The sequence below is a fragment of the Danio rerio genome, chromosome 5, assembly GCF_052040795.2.
Source record: "Danio rerio strain M-AB ecotype USA chromosome 5, GRCz13ab, whole genome shotgun sequence".
Taxonomy (NCBI): domain Eukaryota; kingdom Metazoa; phylum Chordata; class Actinopteri; order Cypriniformes; family Danionidae; genus Danio; species Danio rerio.
In genome coordinates, this window is record NC_141025.1 from 41,492,915 (window position 1) to 41,515,128 (window position 22,214).

The 22,214-nt window shown below is 35.6% G+C and overlaps 1 protein-coding gene across 1 annotated transcript; it reads right to left on the reverse strand.

Moving 5' to 3' along the window:
- Positions 1–1,467: 1,467 nt before the first annotated feature.
- Positions 1,468–22,191, reverse strand: snx18a (sorting nexin 18a). Its single transcript, NM_001100006.2, is given in 2 exon segments — positions 1,468–2,488; positions 20,745–22,191. Coding segments are annotated over 2 exon segments (1,701 nt in total). The 3' UTR covers positions 1,468–2,234.
- Positions 22,192–22,214: the final 23 nt, after the last annotated feature.

Sequence of the window (22,214 nt, forward strand, 5' to 3'; positions counted from 1 at the left end):
GAGTTTTATTTTGTTGTTGATGCCAGTGAACAATTACAAGCGTCTGTTATTATCATGTGCAACGTGAACATGTAGTGCTGACACTAACATCTACATCCATTTTTAAAAAAGCCAAAAATGTAATTATGTTGTTAAATACTCACGCTCATGTCATTCCAAACGACTGAGAAACCTTTAGAATACAAATAAAGATATATTTGACATGAAATCTAAGCGCTCCCTCATCCTCCACAGACAGCAAAGTTCCAGAGAGAGAGAATACCAACAAACATCCTCAAAACAGACCACATGCCTTGACCATACCTGGTTCAATCAGAATATTATCAAGCTTCGAAAATACTTGTGTGTGCACAAGAATTAAAAATAACATATTTATTCAATAGTTTCATTTTCTCAGTGTCAGTATAGTGGGCGCATTCATGCGAGTGTTGTGCTCTTATTGCGTTTAGTGCTCCTTATAGAATGTGAGCCCTATACTGACACTGAGAAAATAAAACTATTAAATAAAAATGTTGTTTTTGTTTAAAAGTATTCTTGTAGCTTGATAATATTCAGATTGAACCACTAAAGACACACTTTACTATGTTTTTTGGTATTTTTCTAAACAGTCCAGAACCTTGCTGCCTATGGATGGTCAGAGAGCTTTCGGATTTAATCCAAAACATCTTAATCACTTTAAATTAACAGTAGCTAAGTGGATGCTCAGTTTCTCATGTCCTTGCATTATTTTAGTCAGAATATTTTTTATAACAACAACGCTGTGCAAAGGCTATTAAAGAATGTACTCTGGCAAATGTTAGACTAAAATGCTCATATCTGATCCTCAACTACACAAAACACTAGTATTTACAGAAAAAGTATTTATTAAGGCCCAAAAATGTTGGATTCTCTTCTTTATTTACCCTTTTATCACAAAAAAAGCACTGATGCTCAAAATGATGTGTGGCACTTTATTTCAAATAAAGGTTAGGAGGAGCTATGTGAGGTTTTGCAAACAGTTTGAGGAATCGATGGCACTATGAGGTTAGTAACAAGCTCATTGATTAAATAACTCATGGAAAGACAAAGAGTGACCAATAGAACTGATATGTGAAAAAAAAATATGTGGATGTGATTTTTCCAGCCAACAGCTCTAATAATCTACTGAATTAACCAAAGAAAAAGAAACCCTATAGTTCAGTAATGTGGTGTTTGAATGCGTCTATCTAAAAACACACACATACTATTTACATTTGACGCAACAAGCAGTAAGGGGAACGGTTTATTTGGAATTTTCTTTGACATTTTTCAGCACATCTAGGTGTGGTTCATTTTTACACAATGATAAGTAAAAGTCTGTAGTAGACAACAAACTGGATAGCATACCATTAGCCGATAAAATGGTGGGTTGAAGTTTCCAAAATGAGCTCCAGCTACCCTGAGTGTGCCGTGCTTCCTGTTTACAGCCCACTTTTTACAAATATTTCTAGGTACCTGCTCAACTGTCTCCAAGTAATGAGAGGTCATCTTACAGCCACTACTGCTTTCCCTCGAGTGCACATTCTGTTCTGCATTGGACCCAAAATATTACTGTGGGAAGGGGGCTGGGAAATAATACAGAAGGGACACCAAATTAGGGCACTGTGTTCAGCTACTCCCACGCTTATCTCCAAATATGAGCCTGCTACTCCTTTGCCCTGCCATTTCAGGCAGGGGTGACATTTTAATAAGATAATAAAATCAAATCTTGTAAAAACAAATGTGAGAATAAGAATAATATATCATTTTTTGTTGTTTAAGAAATTCTATATATAAAAAAACAACAAGACCAGATTGAAAGGCACAACAGTGTTGACAGTGGCTCTGTAAGGTCTGTAAACATCTAAGAACGGCTAAGAAGGTCTTGAGTGTTTGAAACGTGGCAGTGAGAAGCCAAGTGAGCTCCTCAAGTCGTGTCAATCTCTCATTCATCTGTGTGAAGGACATCGTTAAAAATAGCAGGATCCAAGTCATTCCATGGTCTCTCGCTCCGTCCTCCGAGGAAAACAGATTAGACGATCATTATCGCCATCTCACTATAGGAACACCCCAAACAACATTCAGTTCCCTGTGTTGGACATTCATTGCATGGGGATAGTTTTAATAAAATTATAGACTCTTGGTTTGTCATATATTGCTAGCGGCTGGCTAACCCTCACCTGGCACTCTGTCCAGGCAAAGAGAAACACTGTTGGTCAAATTTGGACGTCGTTCATTTAGGCATTGTCATATTTCTGCAGCGCCTCCTCCAGCTTTCCTGTGACCTTCTGGAAGAAGCTGATCTGCTGCTGTAGGAAATGCTGCATCTGGGATTTAAAGTCCCGCACTCGAGTCTGATGGAAGTACTGGATCTCAGCCATGGTGGCGAAAGAGATGATGTTACAGCGGTCCCTGATGCCATCTGCATGCTGGCTCTCCATCTTCCCTTCTTCTACGTGCTTTTGGCTTTCCTTCACCTTCGTCAGAGCACCTGTGGAAAGAGCAGAACCACAACAAGACTAAATATTGACTCAGATACTGTCAGCAGGATGTTAAACAGCCCAACAGGTTATACATGTGGTTAGTGTCATTTCCCCAAGTAGGAAATGTTCCTGGATCAACATTTCTGTTGATCCTGGTACAACATTCTAATCAGATTTAAGGGAAATGTTTACAGTTTATTTTAAGCTTCTACATCTTTGTTATCCAACTGTTAATGTTCCCAATTTGGTTTTGGGAATAATGTACAGTTAGGGTTAGGTTTAGGGGTAAGGATTAAGTATGAAATACATTTTCAAGTAGGAATGATGTTCCAGAATGAGCATAGATTTAAGGTCGCATCCTACTTGGCAAAATTACATCGACCTTATACACGTCTATACTTCTGAAGAAATATAACTGTTTGAATAAATGCTTTGCCAAGTACAATATGGCACGACTAGGATGCATTGAAACCGTCGCATTAAAATAAAGAAAATGATGTACACGATTTTAAAAAATTAAGCAAATTAAACGGCTCCAAATTCCATTGTGTTTACTCGCTTTTTAAGTGAAGTCAATATGTTGCTTTAAAGCCTGGTTTATACTTCTGCATGATTGCAGTACCCCCGGTGCATACTTTTGTTCATAGCCATGCATTTATACTTCTCTGCTCTGATAACAACACTTCTAAAGCACTAGCAGTCAGTAGGGTTTCTATGTTCTTTCTATGTCAAAGTCAGTAGCTACAGTATGTTTCCATCTAAAGATGAGAATTAAATTTATGCGCAAAACTGGAATATCGCATATAAGACAAAGATATATAGCGTCAAAGACAATAAAATCCTCACTTTCTGATTAACAGGTGATAAATATTAAAAGTAAAGATTTTGCTTTACTTTTAATATTAAAGAATACTTTTAAAATGAAAGAATTTGCTGCATGAATCTTTTCTTTATTTAATAAATGACTTGCGCCTCAGAAGGCAATGCCAACATGAAATACATGCAATGAATGATGCAGAGTACCAACGCTTTTAACAGTTCTGGAGGTAATTAATACTATAATAACACTAATTCTGATGTTGTTAGGCGTTTTGTGCTCAGCCTGCTAGTTTGTCCATTAACACACGTTTTTATCATCACGTGATTTTTATAACAAAATCACATGACTTCTTTAAACCGCATGCTGGAATTTGGAATTTTATTCTTATCGAATAAAGAGTTGATCCTTCTCAGTTATGCGCATATGTTTTTTATGTGCATTTAAATATATATGCATATCTTGGCGTTTCCATCAACCATTTTTATGCGGATGTCCATAATGTGCATAAAAATAGTTGGATGGAAACATAGCTAATGTCCATTTTAAAGGCTGACCAACATTCTGCACAATACAAAGCACAAAAAGAAAGATATAAAATTATAGCTAAAACAAACAATTTTTACTGATGAAATTCATTTATTCATTCATTTTCTTGTCGGCTTAGTCTCTTTATTAATCCGGGGTCGCCACAGCAGAATGAACCGCCAACTTATCCACCACATTTTTACGCAGTGAATGCCCTTCCAGCTGCAACCCATCTCTGGGAAACATCCACAAACACACACACACACACTCATACACTACGGACAATTTAGCTAACCCAATTTACCTGTACCGCATGTCTTTGGACTGTGGGGGAAACCGGAGCACCCAGAGGAAACACACGCAAACTCAGGGAGAACATGCAAAAAAACACAAAAACTATCCAACTGGAGCTTCACTACAGGACTCTTGTCATTCAAGCCACACTCCACATTTTGCTAATGGCTCCGCCCACACTCACCACCAAAACCAATCCTACAGTCACAGCAGAACAGTAGGAATGATTAATAAATCCATATGAAACAATCCCTTAAAAGTCACGTCTCGCTTTCAGTTTCGGGCTTTGGCGCGTTTTGCACTCACACTACAAACGTAAGCCCAAGTGAACCGCGCTCAGGCCCACCTCTTCCAACCGGGCCAGGGCCGGCCAAGTGAACTGTGCTTGAGCCGGATTCAGCGCACTCACACTTATCAAACGATCCGGGAAACGGGCCTGGGCACGGTACGGATGGCATAGTGTGAGTAAGGCCCAATCCCAATTCTACCCTTTAGCCCTTCCCCTTACCCCTCATTTTGCATGTTCACGTGAAGGGGTGTCCTAATTCTCTTTAGCTAGAAGTTGTAGGGCTAAGGGGAAGGGGTAGATACCCCTTTGAACGAAGATTTTTCAGGACCACACTCAAAACCAAGGGGTAAGAAAATTTCCCATAATACACCAACCACAACAGCAGCATAGCTATACCCGGAAGTAACGATGCAATTTTTACATCAAATAAGCATACGTTTTAACATATTCATAATGGCTTTCGTGTTTAACCGTCATGCTTTAAAAAAAAAATCAGCTGAAAAAAAAAACAGCTAAATTTCGCGAACTATAATCCATAATCATAACTCCTGTACAGCAGTTCAACAACATTCTGACACTCGAATACCCTGTCAGTAATGTCTGGAAATTAGCTTTTTACAGTGTCTGCTATAATGTTACTGTTGTTTTTGGTGTGTTTACATAGTTATGACCTTATTGCCAAATGATATCATTATGATAACATGAAATCGTTGCCTTCAGTGATTTCTTAAAAAATAAAATAAAATATAAAAATAACACAACTGGAAAAACTACAACAGTCGTGATCGTCTGATCTCATACAGTATGAAGTAAGAGATCGCGATGACATGATGGTGCTGTAGTGCTGTCCCCTTTCACACTGCTGTTTCAAGGGCCAAGGGGAAGGGAAAAAGGAAGGGGTATGGGGTACAAAACTAGAACTGAGATTGGGCCTAAGTATAGATTAGCCTTCAGGAAATAGGTTTACCAATTTAAGTAAAATAACTAATCGTTTTTTACAATCGTTTTTTTGTAATAGAGAAAATTCAGAACAAGTTTGTCAGAATGCAAGGTCCGATATTAGTTCTTCTGTGATATAAATATAATTATGATACGCGTTTCTAAATGCATGTTTGAAATGAATGCTGGTTAAATACTTACAGTTAATGTTACTAACATGAAGTATGAACAATCCTGTACAGTAGGGCTGCACGATATTGAAAAAAATCTAACATTGCGATATTTTTCATTCTGCGATATAGATATATAGCTATATATATAGTTATATATATATATATATATATATATATATATATATATATATATATATATATATATATATATATATATAGCGATATGAATTCAATTTCATTTAGATGAGCTGAATGACTGTTTGAAAATACTTAATAATTTTATATTGATTGGGATGATTATGTAGAGGAGTGGATAAAATATAACAAAATCTACGAGCACAGAGAAATTCAATAAAGAAAAAAAATACAATTTTTTTTTTTACAAATTTATTAAATAAAGTGTCTTATTGTTTTCCAACTGTATTCAGGTATACAGTAATTCAATAATCAAATATAAAAAAATACTGTATGGTCTTCGTTTTTATAAACAATTCCTTAAAATCAATAATTGTTCATTTGTCAAAGGTACAAACGGTACAATTTCTTATGCCTGAATGCTTTTAAAACCCTCACAGAGTCACAGGCCTAAAAAAAAACCTTGCAAAATGTGATTATGATCCAGACTCAACACTGCATATACTGATGCTAAAGCAATATATTGTGCAGCCCTACTGTACAGCATTTATTAATCATAGTTCAATATTTACTAATGTGTTATTCAATGTCAACATGAATAAATGAATGGTTCATTGTTTGTTCACATTAGTAAATCAATTAACATTAAGTAATAGATCATTACTTCAGTGTTATCAAGCTTTTGTCTACAAGAGGAAGTGAATAAGTAATAAGATATGCGTCAGCTGCATGCAACCCTGCCGTTGTTGCAAAAGTCTTGCAAGCTCACAGAACATGGAAGTTCATTAAAATGCAGTAAAATCACATGTTTTCCTCTTAAGGATGTGACTCGTTTGTACCAGACTGCTACTTTTTTTGCATATCAGCGCTAGACAGGACTGCTCATATCTTATTGGAAATGACTTGGCAAAATAACAAAAAACACTTAAAGTGCAATTTTATGAATAAAAACAAGGAGGGTTCATCACCAGACTATATAACAGTCAGTCAGCCCTTTTTAAAAGTTCAACCCAGATGGCATGATAAGGTCACTCAGATTTTTCTTTTTTAATTTGCTAAAATGTCTGTCAGGTAAATTAAATAAAAGATCATTCAATATTATAATTCTATTATATAGTTAAAGTCAGAATTATTAGGATCCCTTTGAATTTTTTTTCTTTTTTAAATATTTCCCAAATGATGTTTAACAGAGCAAGGAAATTTTCACAGTATGTCTGATAATATTTTTTTCTTCTGAAAAATGTCTTATTTGTTTTATTTTGCCTAATATTAACCACTTTTTACATTTTTTAAAATCCATTTTTAGGTCAAAATTATTAGCCCCTTTAAGCTATATATTTTCAATAGTCTACAGAACAAACCATCAATATACAATAACTTGACTAATTACCTAGTTAAGCCTTTATATGTCACTTTAAGCTGTATAGAAAAGTCTTAAAAAATAACTAGTCAAATATTATAAACATTGTCATCATGGCAAAGATAAAATAAATCAGTTATTAGAAATGAGTTATTAAAACTATTATGTTTAGAAATGTGTTGATAAAGTCTTCCCTCCGTTAAAATTGGAAGAAAAAATAAAAAGGGGGCTAATAATTCAGGGGGATAATAATTCTGGTTGTTGCAATTATATATATATATATATATATATATATATATATATATATATATATATATATATATATATATATATATATATGGGATGCACAATATTGGAAAAATCACATATTATGATATTTTATTTTTCAGCTATATATATTGCTATATGAATACTCTTTCACAAGATGGTTTAAATAGCTCCATTTGACAGTTATCTGTGAAATCTAACAGTTTTCCGGTATATGCACATGCAAGAAAATACCTTTCTTATTTTTTGTCTTTTTGTTGAACTATATGTCAATTTCTTAAATCAAGTAAAAATATTGTGTGTGTGTGTGTGTGTGTGCGTGTGTGTGTGTATTGTTGAAGTCAGAAGTATTAGCCCCCTATTTTTTCCCCCAATTTCTGTTAAATAGAGAGATTTTTTTTAAACACATTTCTAAACATAATAGTTTTAATAACCCATTTCTAATAACTGACTTATTTTATCTTTGCCATGATGACAATAAATAATATTTGACTATATATATTTTCAAGACACTTCTATACAGCTTAAAGTGACATTTAACTAGGTTAATTAGGTTAACTAGGCAGGTTCGGATAATTAGGCCAGTTATTGTATAACAGTGGTTTGTTCAAAAGAAAATATATAAAAAGGGGCTAATAATTTTGACCTTATAATGTTTATTTTAATTATTAAAAACTGCTTTTATTCTAGGCGAAATGAAACAAATAAGACTTTCTCTAGAAGAAACAATATTATCAGACATACTGTGAAATATATTCATTTGAGATTATTTTTTTACCCTGCGTAAAAAAAGAAATTCTTTAAGAAAACATTTAAGCTCACCACGATTGACCAATTACAATCAAGTGTTGCTGATGATGACTACACGTCTCCAGACTTTCAACAAAGGTTGTAATGACCATCATAAAAATTCCAACAATGTCAGTGAATGTCAAGCGTACTGGTTCACATTACAATGACAGGAAATGACAATGAAGGCCATTAAGTGTCACACTGAGCAACTTGACACAACGGTCATAGTCATTAAACAGGATCTTCTGCCTTAAGATGATTGAGACTAGAAGGAGAAATCACTATTAGTTCTCTCAGCAATAAAATACTGGTGTAAAAAGCTGAATATAGGTGAAATATTGGACATTGTGTAAATCCTCTATGTATGCTACCATTCAAAAATAGATAGTAGAAAACAAACAAACAATACTTTAATTCAGCTTTGATTAATTAAACTGATCAAGTCACATTCAAGATGTCCCATTTTCTTTTATAATGCTGTTTTTACAATGATTTCTGATGGATTATGTGACACTAAAGACTTTACATGTCCTTTGCCATCACTTGTAAAAAATTTATAATGACAAATTTGTTATTTGAAACGATAATATTTGATACAATTATTGTTTTTACTGTATTTTTCAAATATATGCAGCTGTGAAAGAGACTTACTCCATTTAATGTCTGACCTGAAACTTTTGAGCGGTAGTGTGTATTGTGTTTGTCTTTGGGAGTGGAGATATCCTGTGCCCCTCGCTCAGGCATTCAGTCAATGTTCCTGGTTAACTTACGTCAGACATACTTGAGAAAGTGGCTCTGTGGTACAAATCCTGATGACTGACAATTTTCAAGCAAGGTTTCTTGTCAGCATACAGCCTATAGAGCATATAGCTAGAAGTGAAACTGCTAGTTAAAAATAAAGATTAGAAGTTTAACCAGAAAACGAATAGAAACAGAAGTGAAACTGTAGAAGTGTATTAATATAATACAAACTAACACAAAGAAGAGAGTTAAAGTAGGCTAGAATGACAGTTGCACTACACTGCTAAGAAATTAATATGATTTTTTGTGAATTTGAAGAAATTAGTTTCCAAGTTTCTCCAAATCTTCCTGAAAACATTCATGTTTGTGTCAAATACAGGACAAAAAGTGCTACAGAGTCTATAATTTAATTCAGATATCATGATATAATCCTCCACCCTCTGAAAGACTTGTGTGTATCAGTGAAGATTTGAGCACAGATGGCTAAATTCCCTCCACAGTGAAGAGAAAACATGCAAGACATTCCCCAAACAACTTCCCATCCCCCCCAAACTTCACATTCTGCCTTCTGGCCAAAAAAAGACCTCGCTTGAGAGTAACCTAGATCCCTGAAATTCCTCAAACGCACAGATTTACAAGGGAGCAGTTCAAAAGAGCACATAAGAGCAAAGACAAGTGCATTCAGGAAGACAAGATCAGGTCAAAGAAGAAATATTACAGGCAAGACAGTAGTGTCATACAGCTAGAGTTGGGGAATTACACATTTCTGAATATGTCACAAAGATCATTTTCAGAATAGTAGTGCGCACTTCAATTATTTTTGCAGTGCTTTTTCACCATCAGCAGACTGAGCCTTTCTTCTCTAGAGTGGAAGTGCGAAGTTCTTTTGAATGTTATTTTTGGTGTGGACAAAGCTATTGCTTTCCTGACATACGTACCAACTACCACAAAAGTGTTTTTACACTTTTAAATGCGCCGGTTAGGGCTGTGCGATTTGGGGAAAATATCTCATTTATATTTTTTGACAGATATTGTGATTTTGATTTGATTTGTGATTTCATTTTGTAGTCAAGCTTCAGCTCAATACTGAAATGAGACACACATTTGTCTCTAGAGCAAACAGTAAACAAAAATAAAATGACCTTACTGTAAACAAGTTGAACTCCAATGAGGGAGAGAGTGTAGCTTATTATACAAACAAAAAATAATAATAATTATGAAAATACAGAGCACTCAACAAACTAACATGGCTGTCGGCGCCAGTAGCCTAGTGGTGCTGCGCGCTGACATGTAGCGCCGGTGTGCTCGTGGCGACCCGTGTTCGATTCCCGTCTCGAGGTCCTTTGCCGATCCTTTCCCTCTCTCTGCTCCCAGTGCTTTCCTGTCTGAATTCTCTACTGTCCTTTCAAAATAAAGGTGAAAAACCCCTAAAAAATAATTATAAAAAAAAAAAACTAACATGGCTGAAACAACTTTGAAATTGTACTTTGCTGTTGCTAGCTACTAGATTGAGTGTCAATGCCAATACTTTCAGTAGACTTTTATAGCCGCCTGTGGAGCTTTTTTAGGTTCCTCGTGCTGTCGCAACAAATCTTTACCAATTTCTGTTTTTGTCCTGTGTCTGTGACTTTAAAACCAAAATATTGCCACATTACCGATGTCCTATTTTTCTTTTATATTAATTTGTCTATTAATGCTTCTGAAGCAACAAATACATACAATACAAACAAATACATACATTTTATATTGCAGCCTCTTGCGATTAGCTAATCGAAACATTTCAAACGATTCGATTTTGATTAATCGCACAGCCCCAGTGCCAGTTAGTTCAAACTCAGCACACCTAAAGAAATGATAGCCGAGTTGAAAAAAGAAATCACATTTTACACGTGTGTAAAAAAGCAGACGGCACTCTATCAATATTTGCTCCAAGTTTTAATGAATGTAATAATGTCTAATAAAAGGTCAGATGATTGAAATGCTAAAGTTAATAAATCTTTGAGCAAGTATTAATAGTGTGTGGGATTTAGGGCTGTACGATATTGGAAAATTTTGATATTGTAATATTTAATTTTTCTGCGATAAATATTGGATAAATATTGAGATACAAATATCGTTTCACAAGATAGTTTGAATAGCTCTATTTGACGAACAGTATTCAGGTACGGAAAATAAATAACCACAATAGATAAAAAACTGCTTTTCTTACATTGTTTTGTCTTGAATCCAGTCCAAATATCAAAACATTCTTAGAGCAAGTGAAATATTGTTTATCCTTAAATTAAATAATTAAGTTTTTCCTTTAAACAAGCTAAATTTTTGCTTTGAAATGTAGATATTTAGACTAGAAACTAGACAAAAATATATAAATCATATAAATTTCATATAAATACAGTGATTAAAGACAATTCTGTAGCTCCTCAACTATAATTTAGACTCAGCATTGAATATCTTTGCGATGTGAATATTGTTAATGTGCACATTGTTATATCCATGCTGAAACAATATATTGTGCAGCCCTAGTGGTATTATTTGTTTGCTTTTTACACTTTTGATGCTAAAAGTGCATTTAGAAAATAGTCATGACTAATTGAACACATAAAATATTGCACTTTTTATATTTAATATTGTTTAAAGTCACAATAATACAGAAGTAATTAAATATCTTTTCTTCTGTATTGATGTAAACAGTTCATACTGAAAATATTTTGAAAACAGATTTACTCAAAACACAAGTAAATAAACTCAATTTAACACAAAGATGAAGAAGTTGGTTGAACTTTATGCTAATGACAAATTAGATGGTGGGATCGCCCAAAAATGGAAATTTTATTACTAATAACTCACCTTCATGGCATTCTCATCCCCTGAGTCCTTTTGTCATCTCAGGAACACAAATTAAGATATTTTCCATGAAATCTGAGAGCTCTCTCATCACAGACAGCAATAGACCAGAAACATTTAAAGTCCAGAAAAGGAACCAAAAGCATTGTCAAATAATTTCAATGTGACTTCAGTGATTCAACTGTAATCAAATAAAGCTTTGTTCGAATGCGCCAGGAATGCAACACGTAAGCGGTGTATTACCTACCTGTAGTAAATGTGCACCTTAATCTGATGCAGAGCACATTGATGAACAAAGTCATTTTACAGTTATTTTGGCACACACTTCTTTGAGCTTCAGATAATTAACCACTGAATTCACATGAAATGCTTTGACAATGTTTTAAGTTCCTTTTTTGAGCTTTTTATGTTACCGGCCTGAACTATTGTTGTTAATAGAGTGTCAGAGAGCTCTTGTATTTTATTTCAAGTATCTTAATGTGTGTTTAGAAGATGAATAAAGGTATCAGGGGATTGAAACAACACAAAGGTGAGTAATAGATACATTAGATACATAGATACAAAAATTGCTGTACAATTTACTGTATTACTGGGAATTTTGGTTGGTTTTGACAAGTAAACTATAAATTAACAATTACAATTGTGCCATAGTTTTACAACACAATTGTAATTATTAATTTGCAGGGCTTTGTAATTTTGACAGTATTACTCGCAAAATTTACAAGCACACTGTGAATTAACTATTACAACTATGCTAATGTGTTAATTTACAGTGCGGGTAATATACTAACTTATCTGCTGTTTTCTCATCGCTGTCATTTACTCAACTTTAGACAAGCCTTCAGTCAAGCATTGACGCTGAAGCCCCGTGTGAATGGGGTGTTTTTTTTTTTTATCAAAACAGCATTCTTAGCAGCACAGCCATTATTGGGATTTTTCATAAAAAGATACTGCAAATGAGGTATTTCTAAAGTATTTTTACTCAAAGTGAACTTTTTTTGTGTGACTTATCATTATATCATTCAGGACCTTTACACACACATGCACGCACATACAGACATTAGAAGTTCAACAGATGTGTCCATAGCAAGAAAGGAGACCACTTACTTATCAGATAACAGAAGGTTCTCAGTTATTCTTAAAATAGGCTACATACCTAAATCAAATAAATTGTACATCATTCACACACACTATTAAAAAAGGTTCTGTCCACCTAATTATGACTTCACTTAAGCTACATTTATATCGAACCATTTCATATAGGAAATGCTTTTAAGAGGTGAAACATTAAACAAACAGGCTAATAAATCCATATAGGGCTGCAGAACACAGTATGAAAACAAACTGAGAAAGGAGGAGAAACACGTGGGAAGCTGCGCTCGACTGAGCCACTATAAAGCTGCTGCAGAACCTCTTCAGGCATTACGTAATACATTATTACACAACACCTAGTCCTGCCATTACACTACATCCAGTGAACACAAGTTTCCTACAGACACCTCTGACCATATTAGACACATCCAGATAAAGTGACATTTTGCATGGGACTTTGCTCTGATGATAACCCGGTGGAGGATTACATCTGAAAAAGAAAGAAATGATTTGGCTTTTCAAACAAATGAGAAGGCAAATACAGAACACTGGAAAAAACAAAAGCAAGAGCAAATCTAATTTGCTTTGGAAATGCACCATTACATTCACAAGCATCAAAGACAATACACAAGTAATCAGCTGTGAATTACAGGACATTTGCTAGTAATTTGCCAGTCCATTTCAGCGACTGCTGTGTCTTCTACGCTGCTAATTTTTTTTTTCTAAATAAACATATTAAATGGGTTTAATTTTTGTCTTAAAATTTTAATCAGCATCAACGCAGCCATCAATTACATATTAAAATAATATTCATTATATTAAATTGTAGTACTTATATAGTTTATATAATATTGTTCTTATTGAATAAATGTACGGTGGCCGAGAGAGCTTAATGTGCTGCAATTTAGGAAAATCACGTGATTACAAAAAAAGCGCCAGCAAATTAAGAAAAGATATTATCCGTTTGACAGCATATGTGCAGCAAATCCTTTAATGTGCACACATTTTTTAAAAAATGCGCTGCATTTTCTCACAACACTTTCAAATAGCTCGAAACACAATGGAAATGTTTCAAGGGAACTCTAAAGCATGACAGACCGAGCTATTTAGGTGATGATTATTTAGGCTAATAAAATATAAAAGACACAGCAATCAGAATGTTAACATTAAAAAACAAAAAAACTCACCTTTAAAAGATAACCTACAACTTCACTGAGCAATAGTTACGGCAAAGCGATGTCTGTCATGTTTTAGGGTCCACTTGAAACATTTAAAGATTTTGCAAGCGTTGTGAGAAAGTCCAGTGCATTTGCGTAAATTGTTTGTACTGTAAAAATATGCAGCAAATTTTATAAATTTGTTGCGCTGTGAGAAAATGCATCACATTTTTAAATGTGCTTGCGTTGTGAGGATTTGCAGCACGTGTGATGTCAAACTGATGAAGATCTTTTCTTAATTTGCTAGCATTTTTTGTGATTGCATGTGTTTGCAGAACATTAAACTCTCTCGATCACTGTATAAATGGGTCTAAAAAAAAAACTTTCAAAATCGGAATACTTTCCAAAGATGCTCACCAATATTAGTTGCATTTTTGTTGTATGAAAAAGGGACTGACCATATGATAAATATTCTGTGTTCCACAGACAAAAATGAGTAGGTGACATCATTTGCAGATGGTTAAAAGGAAAGTATGACTTGATTGGATTGACAAAAATAGACTGTCACAGTGTTTCAAAGAAACGACAAGCCTACAAATTATTCCATCCTACAATAATTAAACTTCTTTAAAAAGACAGACTTCAGGAAGATAAGTTTGTCTGAGAAAAGTTACTCTAAAATAGATCTTTTTAGACTCCATCTTGAATGATCAGAGTCAATAGCTGTGTGTCAAACCAAAGATTAAATTTCTGTGCAAAACTGGAATATCGCATAAAAAGACTTGGGAATAATGCAGAAGGAGAAGTTGTGTGAGTCTTTTTCTAATATAATAAACTTATACTAATAAAGTTTAAACTAATAACTTGCGCCTCAGAAGACAATGAAGACACACAATGAGCGTGTGGTGACGTTTGGAGGTGTGAGATGCTCTTTGGGAGCACAGATGCTCAAGACAGTTCTGGAGGAAATAATAATAATAATAATATAATAATAAAGTAATAATAATACTGAACCACTGTGATGAAGAACTTTAATTAAGGCATTATTGATTGACCAAAACAATATTTCAGATGTTTTACAATGTAGTCTGCCTTTTGGTTCAACCATTCATGCTGTCTACTGCACCCATTTTTAACATCACATCTCTTTTAACAAAAGAACATGACTTTTTAAATGTGCACAAAAATGTTGCATCGTAGTTTAAGCTCATTTATTCTTATCGAATAAAAAGTATAATAAAAGGTATTCAATAAGTTTTCTATGCACATTGTTAAAATGTATTCACATCTTAGCATTTCCATCAGGCTTTATTATGTGATAATCCAAAATGTGCATAAAAACAGGTGGATGGAAACATAGCTACTTTTAGACAAGTTAAACACTGGAAATGTGACAAACAGACTTTTTGACAGTGGGCTTAAGGGTCTATGCAAAGTGCTAACTTTCCCAGCTAATAACCATCTGAGTCATTGTTTCCTCTCATTGTCATAAGAACCACAAACACTATGACATTTTACACAGCACATCATAGATGAGTGACGGAAAAAAGGCCCCCTTACACCAATGTCACTAATGGCTCTCGACACTGCCTTTGCTAATGGAGGCTCTATACTGGCGCAAATCAATACAAGCTCTGCTCATGTGTATTAAAAAAAAAAATAACGTCATTATCATTAAAAAAACATTATGATGACCTAAAAATTTGGTCATCTTACAAATTAAAAGGACGTGCACTGGGTTACACAGGTTATTAGAAAGCAGAAGTTGTATTTGTCATTTACTCATTATGTTGTGGTTTAGCTGTAGAGTAATTTAAGCATCGCTTCTGTGGTGCAGTTGTTTTACAGTATTGATTTTCATTCCACCATTTATTAAAAGGGAGATGAATAGGGAATTCATAAACAGATGGCAAATTATATATAGGATAAATGAAACCACAACAAAATCAAAACACAAACCAAAACGCAACTATATAAGCAGAATTCATAACCAGATTTAGCATTATCTCTTCTCAAACAGACAGAAGACTACATGTCTATGGGGGATGAGGCAGGAAGTGGTTATCATATCCCCTCCTTCACTCGTTTGGGGATTTGACAGTCTTGTGTTTCTCAGTTTGCTTGCCGTCAGACATCATGATTTGATGTCAGCATTTATTCCGTTACAGAGGGGGCAGAATGTGGACAGCTTTGGTCATAGTTTGTAGTGACTCATTCGAGTTCTAAATCATTGTTTCTTCAGAACTTATAGATTCATCTTCGCTGTGCTAATTGCTCACAGTTGCTTAAGTTAACTGTGAAATTGTGGGTAAAACCACAGCCTGAACGCAGAAAAGACGACATTTCCCATTGCCTTCATATACAATAATGCAACGGCTTTAACACAGCTTAGCATTTGAAATATGTTTCATGCTTTATTCTGTGCAAAAAACCACATCCCCTCAAAGAAGTTATGAAGTGAGTATAAACGTGTTTCTAAATGTGGTATGGGTGATGCAAGAAGGTCTGTGGTTCGAGTCTCGGCTAGGTCAGTTGGCGTTACTCTGTGGAGTTTGCATGTTCTCCCCATGTTAGCGTTGGTTTCCTCCGGGTGCTCCTATTCCCCCCAACAAGTACAAAGACATGTGATATAGGTGAATTGAGTGAGCTAAAATGTCTGTTGTGTTTGCATGTGAATGAGTTTATAAGGATGTTTTCCAGTAATGGGTTGCGACTAGAAGGGCATGCGCTGTGTAAAACATGTGCTGGAAAAGTTGGCGGTTCATTCAGCTGTGGGAACCCCAGATTATTAAGGGACTAAACCGAAAGAAAATGAATAAATAAATTAATAAATGTGGTATTTTCATATGCTTTCAGTAGTAGCAGCACTTAGAGCCATCATTTACTTAAAAGCTACTGAAACAGCTGTAACGACGATCACATATTGAGAATTGAGATTTCATTAAAATGTTCTGCGATTTATTACACAATTAATTTAATCTCTGCGTAGTAAATGCTGCTCCATCTGGAAGCATGTGTACAATATTTACTATTGGTTACAAAACCATACTGCTAAAATGCAAAGGACAATCATCTTCAATTAACCGTGCAGCCCTAATGATAATCTGAATAATAGTGATATGAATTTCCTAAAAATGTATCACACTTCTGGTGAACGGCCAGGTATGCCATATGGAGCACGGCTGTATGTGACCTCAGTGCTAGACAGTTGTCTGGATCAGTCACAGTCTGAGGTCTCTGTACTGGACATACAACACAGCATTACAGTTTTTCCAAAGCACTGTACAGTAGGGATGTAACGGTATTGTAAATACCGTCATACCGCAATATTAAATTTTTTCGATATTACCGAAGTCGCATGACTCGGTAAAACTATAGGTCTTCTGAGAAAATTTGCTCAGGCGAATGAAGCGAACGGGAGGTAGCTGGAACTTCATTTCCCATCAGCCCCGGCGTGGCCATAATCCTTTGCGGTCTGTTGTCGCTACAGATCCAGTAATGCGGAAATGGAGTGTGCTGCTAGTAGCGGAGATGAAAAAAAGATGGAAATGATTGAACCTAAAGCGGGTGTTGTCGCCGCGCGCGTGCTGAATAGCGGTGCTGTCGCGCGCGTTCTGATCAGCTGTGTTGTGGCGCGCGTATTGTAAAGCGCCGAGGGGGGGTTGAGCGCGCATACTCAAGAGAGGTGTTATCGCGCGCCTACTGAAGGGCTGGACTGGACGGAGGTTGTGTCGCGTCGCGGGGGCACTTTTGATCGTTTTGGAAGGGCATTTTCTATCCAAGACTAAAAAGGGCATGTGCACTGCACAGGTTGAGCCCTATGTGTGCACGTGCCTGCAAGTTGGGGAATACGACTAATAGCAGTCATGGGGACTGCAGAAACACAGCACACTGTTCAGATTGATGCAGATATTGACTTGTACCGCAAAGAGATCTCTATCTCACTCATGGTTTGTCCTCTCAAGTGGGGGAAAGACAATGCACAACGTTACCCCACTGCTGTCAACATGGGCCAAGTCATATCTCTCTTGTCCCAGAATCCCCAGTCCCAAATGAGAGGGTTTTTTCTGTTGCAGGGGACATTGTAAATACTCAGAGATACCAGCTTTTACCAGATTATAGTTATATGATAATTTTCCTTTAAACCCATCTCTATCTAAGTGAGTGATTAAATGTTAAATGTGATGAGTTTTTAACAATACTAAATTGAAACTTTATTTTTTTACATGGTTTAATAATTTTTTGTTATTAAAATTGAAGTTCCTGTTTCAAAGCTTACAGATAGATGGCTAATTTGTATGTCATTGACACTTTTGGCACTTTTTTGGGAGTATTTTCAAAAGTTTTTTTTTCCTGTAAATGATTCAATAAATACCGTACCGTGACATTCATACCGAGGTATTACCGTACCGTGAAATTCTGATACCGTTACATCCCTACTGTACAGTGATAATAGAGTGACAGAGCTGTGTGTCTGCAACACCAATCTGGAACTCATTCAACATCTGGTTTACACATTTGATAGTCATAAAAAGAAAGCTAATTTTTTAAACAACACGCATTAAAACATTCACTATAATCCTGTAGGAAGACAGCAAACACTGCAATCCTGCATCTTACAGACAGTCTCTCTGGAGTTTGACATTAACACTATTGGCTTATGTTGCGGTGATGAGTTACAAGCAGATTGCGCAAACAGCTTGTAAAATTGAGTGTTGCATAAAAGTCAGACTCTTTGAAAACAAACTATGTGGATATAAAATCCTGCACCAATATATAAAGAGGATACATTTATTATTATTTATATTATTATTAATTAAAAAAAAACAATTTTGTCCAATTACTTGAAAGGAAACTACAAATATAAATTATTTTTGATCAAATTAATGCAGACTTAAATCAATATATTAATAAAAAATTTGATTGATATGAATGATATATATCATTCATATCAATCAAATTTTTTATTAATATATTGATTTAAGTCTGCATTAAATTGATCAAAAATAATTTAAAATGCTTTACCGACGTAAATGCTTTCCTAGGTTATTAAATAAAGGTGTTTACTGTCACTGTTTGTTTAGCCTGCATTAATGTATTCAGTGTAAAGCTGTACAAATAAACATTAAAGGTTGTGATCTCAATTCAAATCTGTGCAACATGAATGATAATGATTTGCATGTTTATTAATACTTCGAATCGCTGCATTCAAATCTGTGTTTGATCGAGAGAGATTCAGTTTTTCATTTTTTCAGTTAGCTACAAACAATTAAATAACACAGAAGTACTGGAATAATAGTTTATAGTTCAGATATAAACACTGAAGTTTATGCTAAGTTTAAAATCACTGTTTAATAGAACTTGATGCTGGTGAATGTTGTAGCAGTTATATTGTTTAACCAATGGGTGGCGGCAAACGACCATCAAAATTATGTCACTGAATAAGTTTTCAAAAATGATCCACCTTTAATGAAACATAAAGTTTTGTGTGAATTTAAACTCATTAATTAAAAATAAATATGATCTGCTGTACAATATTTTAGATTTCCATATTTAGCATTACAAGCAACAGTAGCAAAGATCATTTTTCGTATTGAATATTTTCCTTTTTTCAGCTGGTTCTTTCTTTCTTGATTTTTATTTTTATTATAATTACAGATTCTGGGTTCTGTTTGTTAAAATCAATGCATTTTGCAGTAATATTTTTGTATAAACGGAAAGCAAATGACATTTGTTTCCTCCTTTTTGCTGATCCTAAAAATGGTCCAATCCATGACTCAAAAACCGTAGTGTGATCCATATTTTAACTAAGAAATATTAAATATTATTACATTTGAATTATAATAAATAATATTAAGAAATACATTATATAGCAATAATAATGTAGTTTATTTTAAATATTGTTAATGTTCTAAATCAATACATTTTAAATATAAACTGATTTAAGAATTTCAAATAAGATCAAAAGGAAATCTTTCCACTGAGCTTGGATAGTTGCAACATTAAAATGTCTTACAATTACTGTGGATTAAAGCTCAGATAGATTATTTAAATCATGTTGACTGATGTAACTGCCATGAAATATAAAGAACGCTGAGCTGTAAAAAAAACAAAAAAAAACAGCAAACATTACAATTGATCCTATCCTTAACAATATTAAGTTTAAAAAGACTAATTAAAATGCCTGAGTGAACAAAGAAAGTTGATCTCAAAAATTATTTTATAACCTAGCATGTATACACGTTGCTGCCCATCACAAATATTACAGTAGTTAATCAAACATCTGAAGGTGTTATATCCTCTCCGGGCTTTATTAGCATTCTGTTTTTTTTTTATGGAGAGTTGCATCATGATTCTTGATGAAAGAAAAAAACTCTAGTAGTACATGTCAACACGAGTTCAAATGAAAGTTTATTTTTTATGATCAAGTGCACTGCCAATGCCAGAGATGTGTCACTAAACTAGAATTTACCACTAAGATAAACGCTCAAATCAATGCCTCTGACTGAATGACATCATACTGAAACTCTCCCAGCAACCTTCTTGAACAATGCAGCGTGTCTATAGTTTCAGACTTGGCATCCCATTTGTCTGATTTACCAACCACAGGAAAAGCACACACAGCACGTCAGCAACAGCTCTCACCCCATGTGACTCAGCAGTCAGACGAAACCAGCACGGCCAGTGAACCCATCAACGCAGCATAATGCAAACAAATCAGTCAAGAGAAACAAACTTCTGAAAGCAAGTGATCCTGTTATCTATCAAGCCTCAAAACACAATCATGCATATTTTCCTACTGTTGATAACACAAATAAAAAATAAGTAAAGATCACCTTTTTGGACATGGATGATATCAGGGTAGTTGGTGAGGTGTCCTTGGTACAGGGCTAGCAAATCCATCACTGGGTCCACATCTTGTTTAGGCTGCTCCACAAAGTAGTCTCCGATAACTTCATAGGCTTCTCCTGTGTATGCAATCGCTTGGTTCAAACCAATGGAGTATGACTGCTGGTCCATCTCGAATGCTTGACTCAGATACTTAAAAGACTGTCCCACTTTCTGATACTCTTTCTTGAAGCCAGCTATCTGCTTCCTCGCAAACTCACTGAGTGTGGCATTGACTTGGATCACGCTGTCGTCCATTTTCTTGGAGAAGACCTTGAATCCGTCAATCCTGCTTTCAACGTCCTGCAGGTCGAGAGGAGCTGGTGGAGTGCTGATGGTGAGGAAGAAATTGGCACCGACCATCTCATCCTTCTCTGCTTTCCTCTTCCCCTGCTTCCAAGCCTTTTCATCTGTGCTGGAGCACGAGAGGAAGTGCTGGAAAACATCACACCGGGCCAGCACAGGGTGGCTGGTCATATGATTCATCCACCATATCAGCCCTCTTCTCCTTTTAGAAATGAAGTCTTCTTCAAAGCGACCGGTGGCTTGCTTTTCAGGGATGTGTGGCACCGAGATCACAGGGAATTTCTCCACTAATCGAGCGTAGAGCCAATCGAAATGCTTGTATCTTCTATTGACCTGGCTCTGCGTGTGGGTCGGTGTCAGCTTGTAGGAAATGTAACTTTTCATGCCTTTGAACTTGGTCTGCTTTGTAGGGTCATCAATAGTGCAAGAGAACGGGTATGGATTCTCCTGCCACTCTGGACCATACTGACCCATCACAACACAGATTTTATCTCCATCCTTCACAAAGCCAGACGCCTCCCCGAGCACAAACGCCTCACCACCAGACTTCACGAAAGTGGAGAACCTGTTCAGATTTCTGCTGACCGTGGCTGAACTTTTGGCTTGCTGTGCACCTCTAGGCATAGACGATGTAGAGATGCTGTAGCCAGAGGGTCCGTTTCCTTCATAATTCCTGTATCCGCCACCAACAACCCCTGGTTCATCGGCTATGGATGAGTGATCGTCCCAGTCATCATCCCAGTCATCATCACTGGCTGGAGTCCCTTGATGAGGCTGCTGTTGTTGTTGTTGAGGTAGTGCAGGGTAGGCTGAGAAAGTAGATGCTGGTGTACTGTTAAAGCTCTCAAAAGCACCAGTGGGAACGTTGGCATATCGAGAGTTGTTGTTAAAAGACGAGACCGTGTCATTCCTCAAAATCTCGACGTAGGACGCAGGCAGAAGCCCCCTCGCTCCTCTGCTGTTCGTCCCCTCCAGCCAGCCCTCAATGTCCTGCTCGCTGTATAGAGTTACGATCTCGTTCTCCTTCACCGATATCTCCCCGGGGTTTTCTGAATTGAAGTCGTACAAAGCCCTCGCTCGCAGAGCCATGACACCAAATGTCTCTCCAAGCT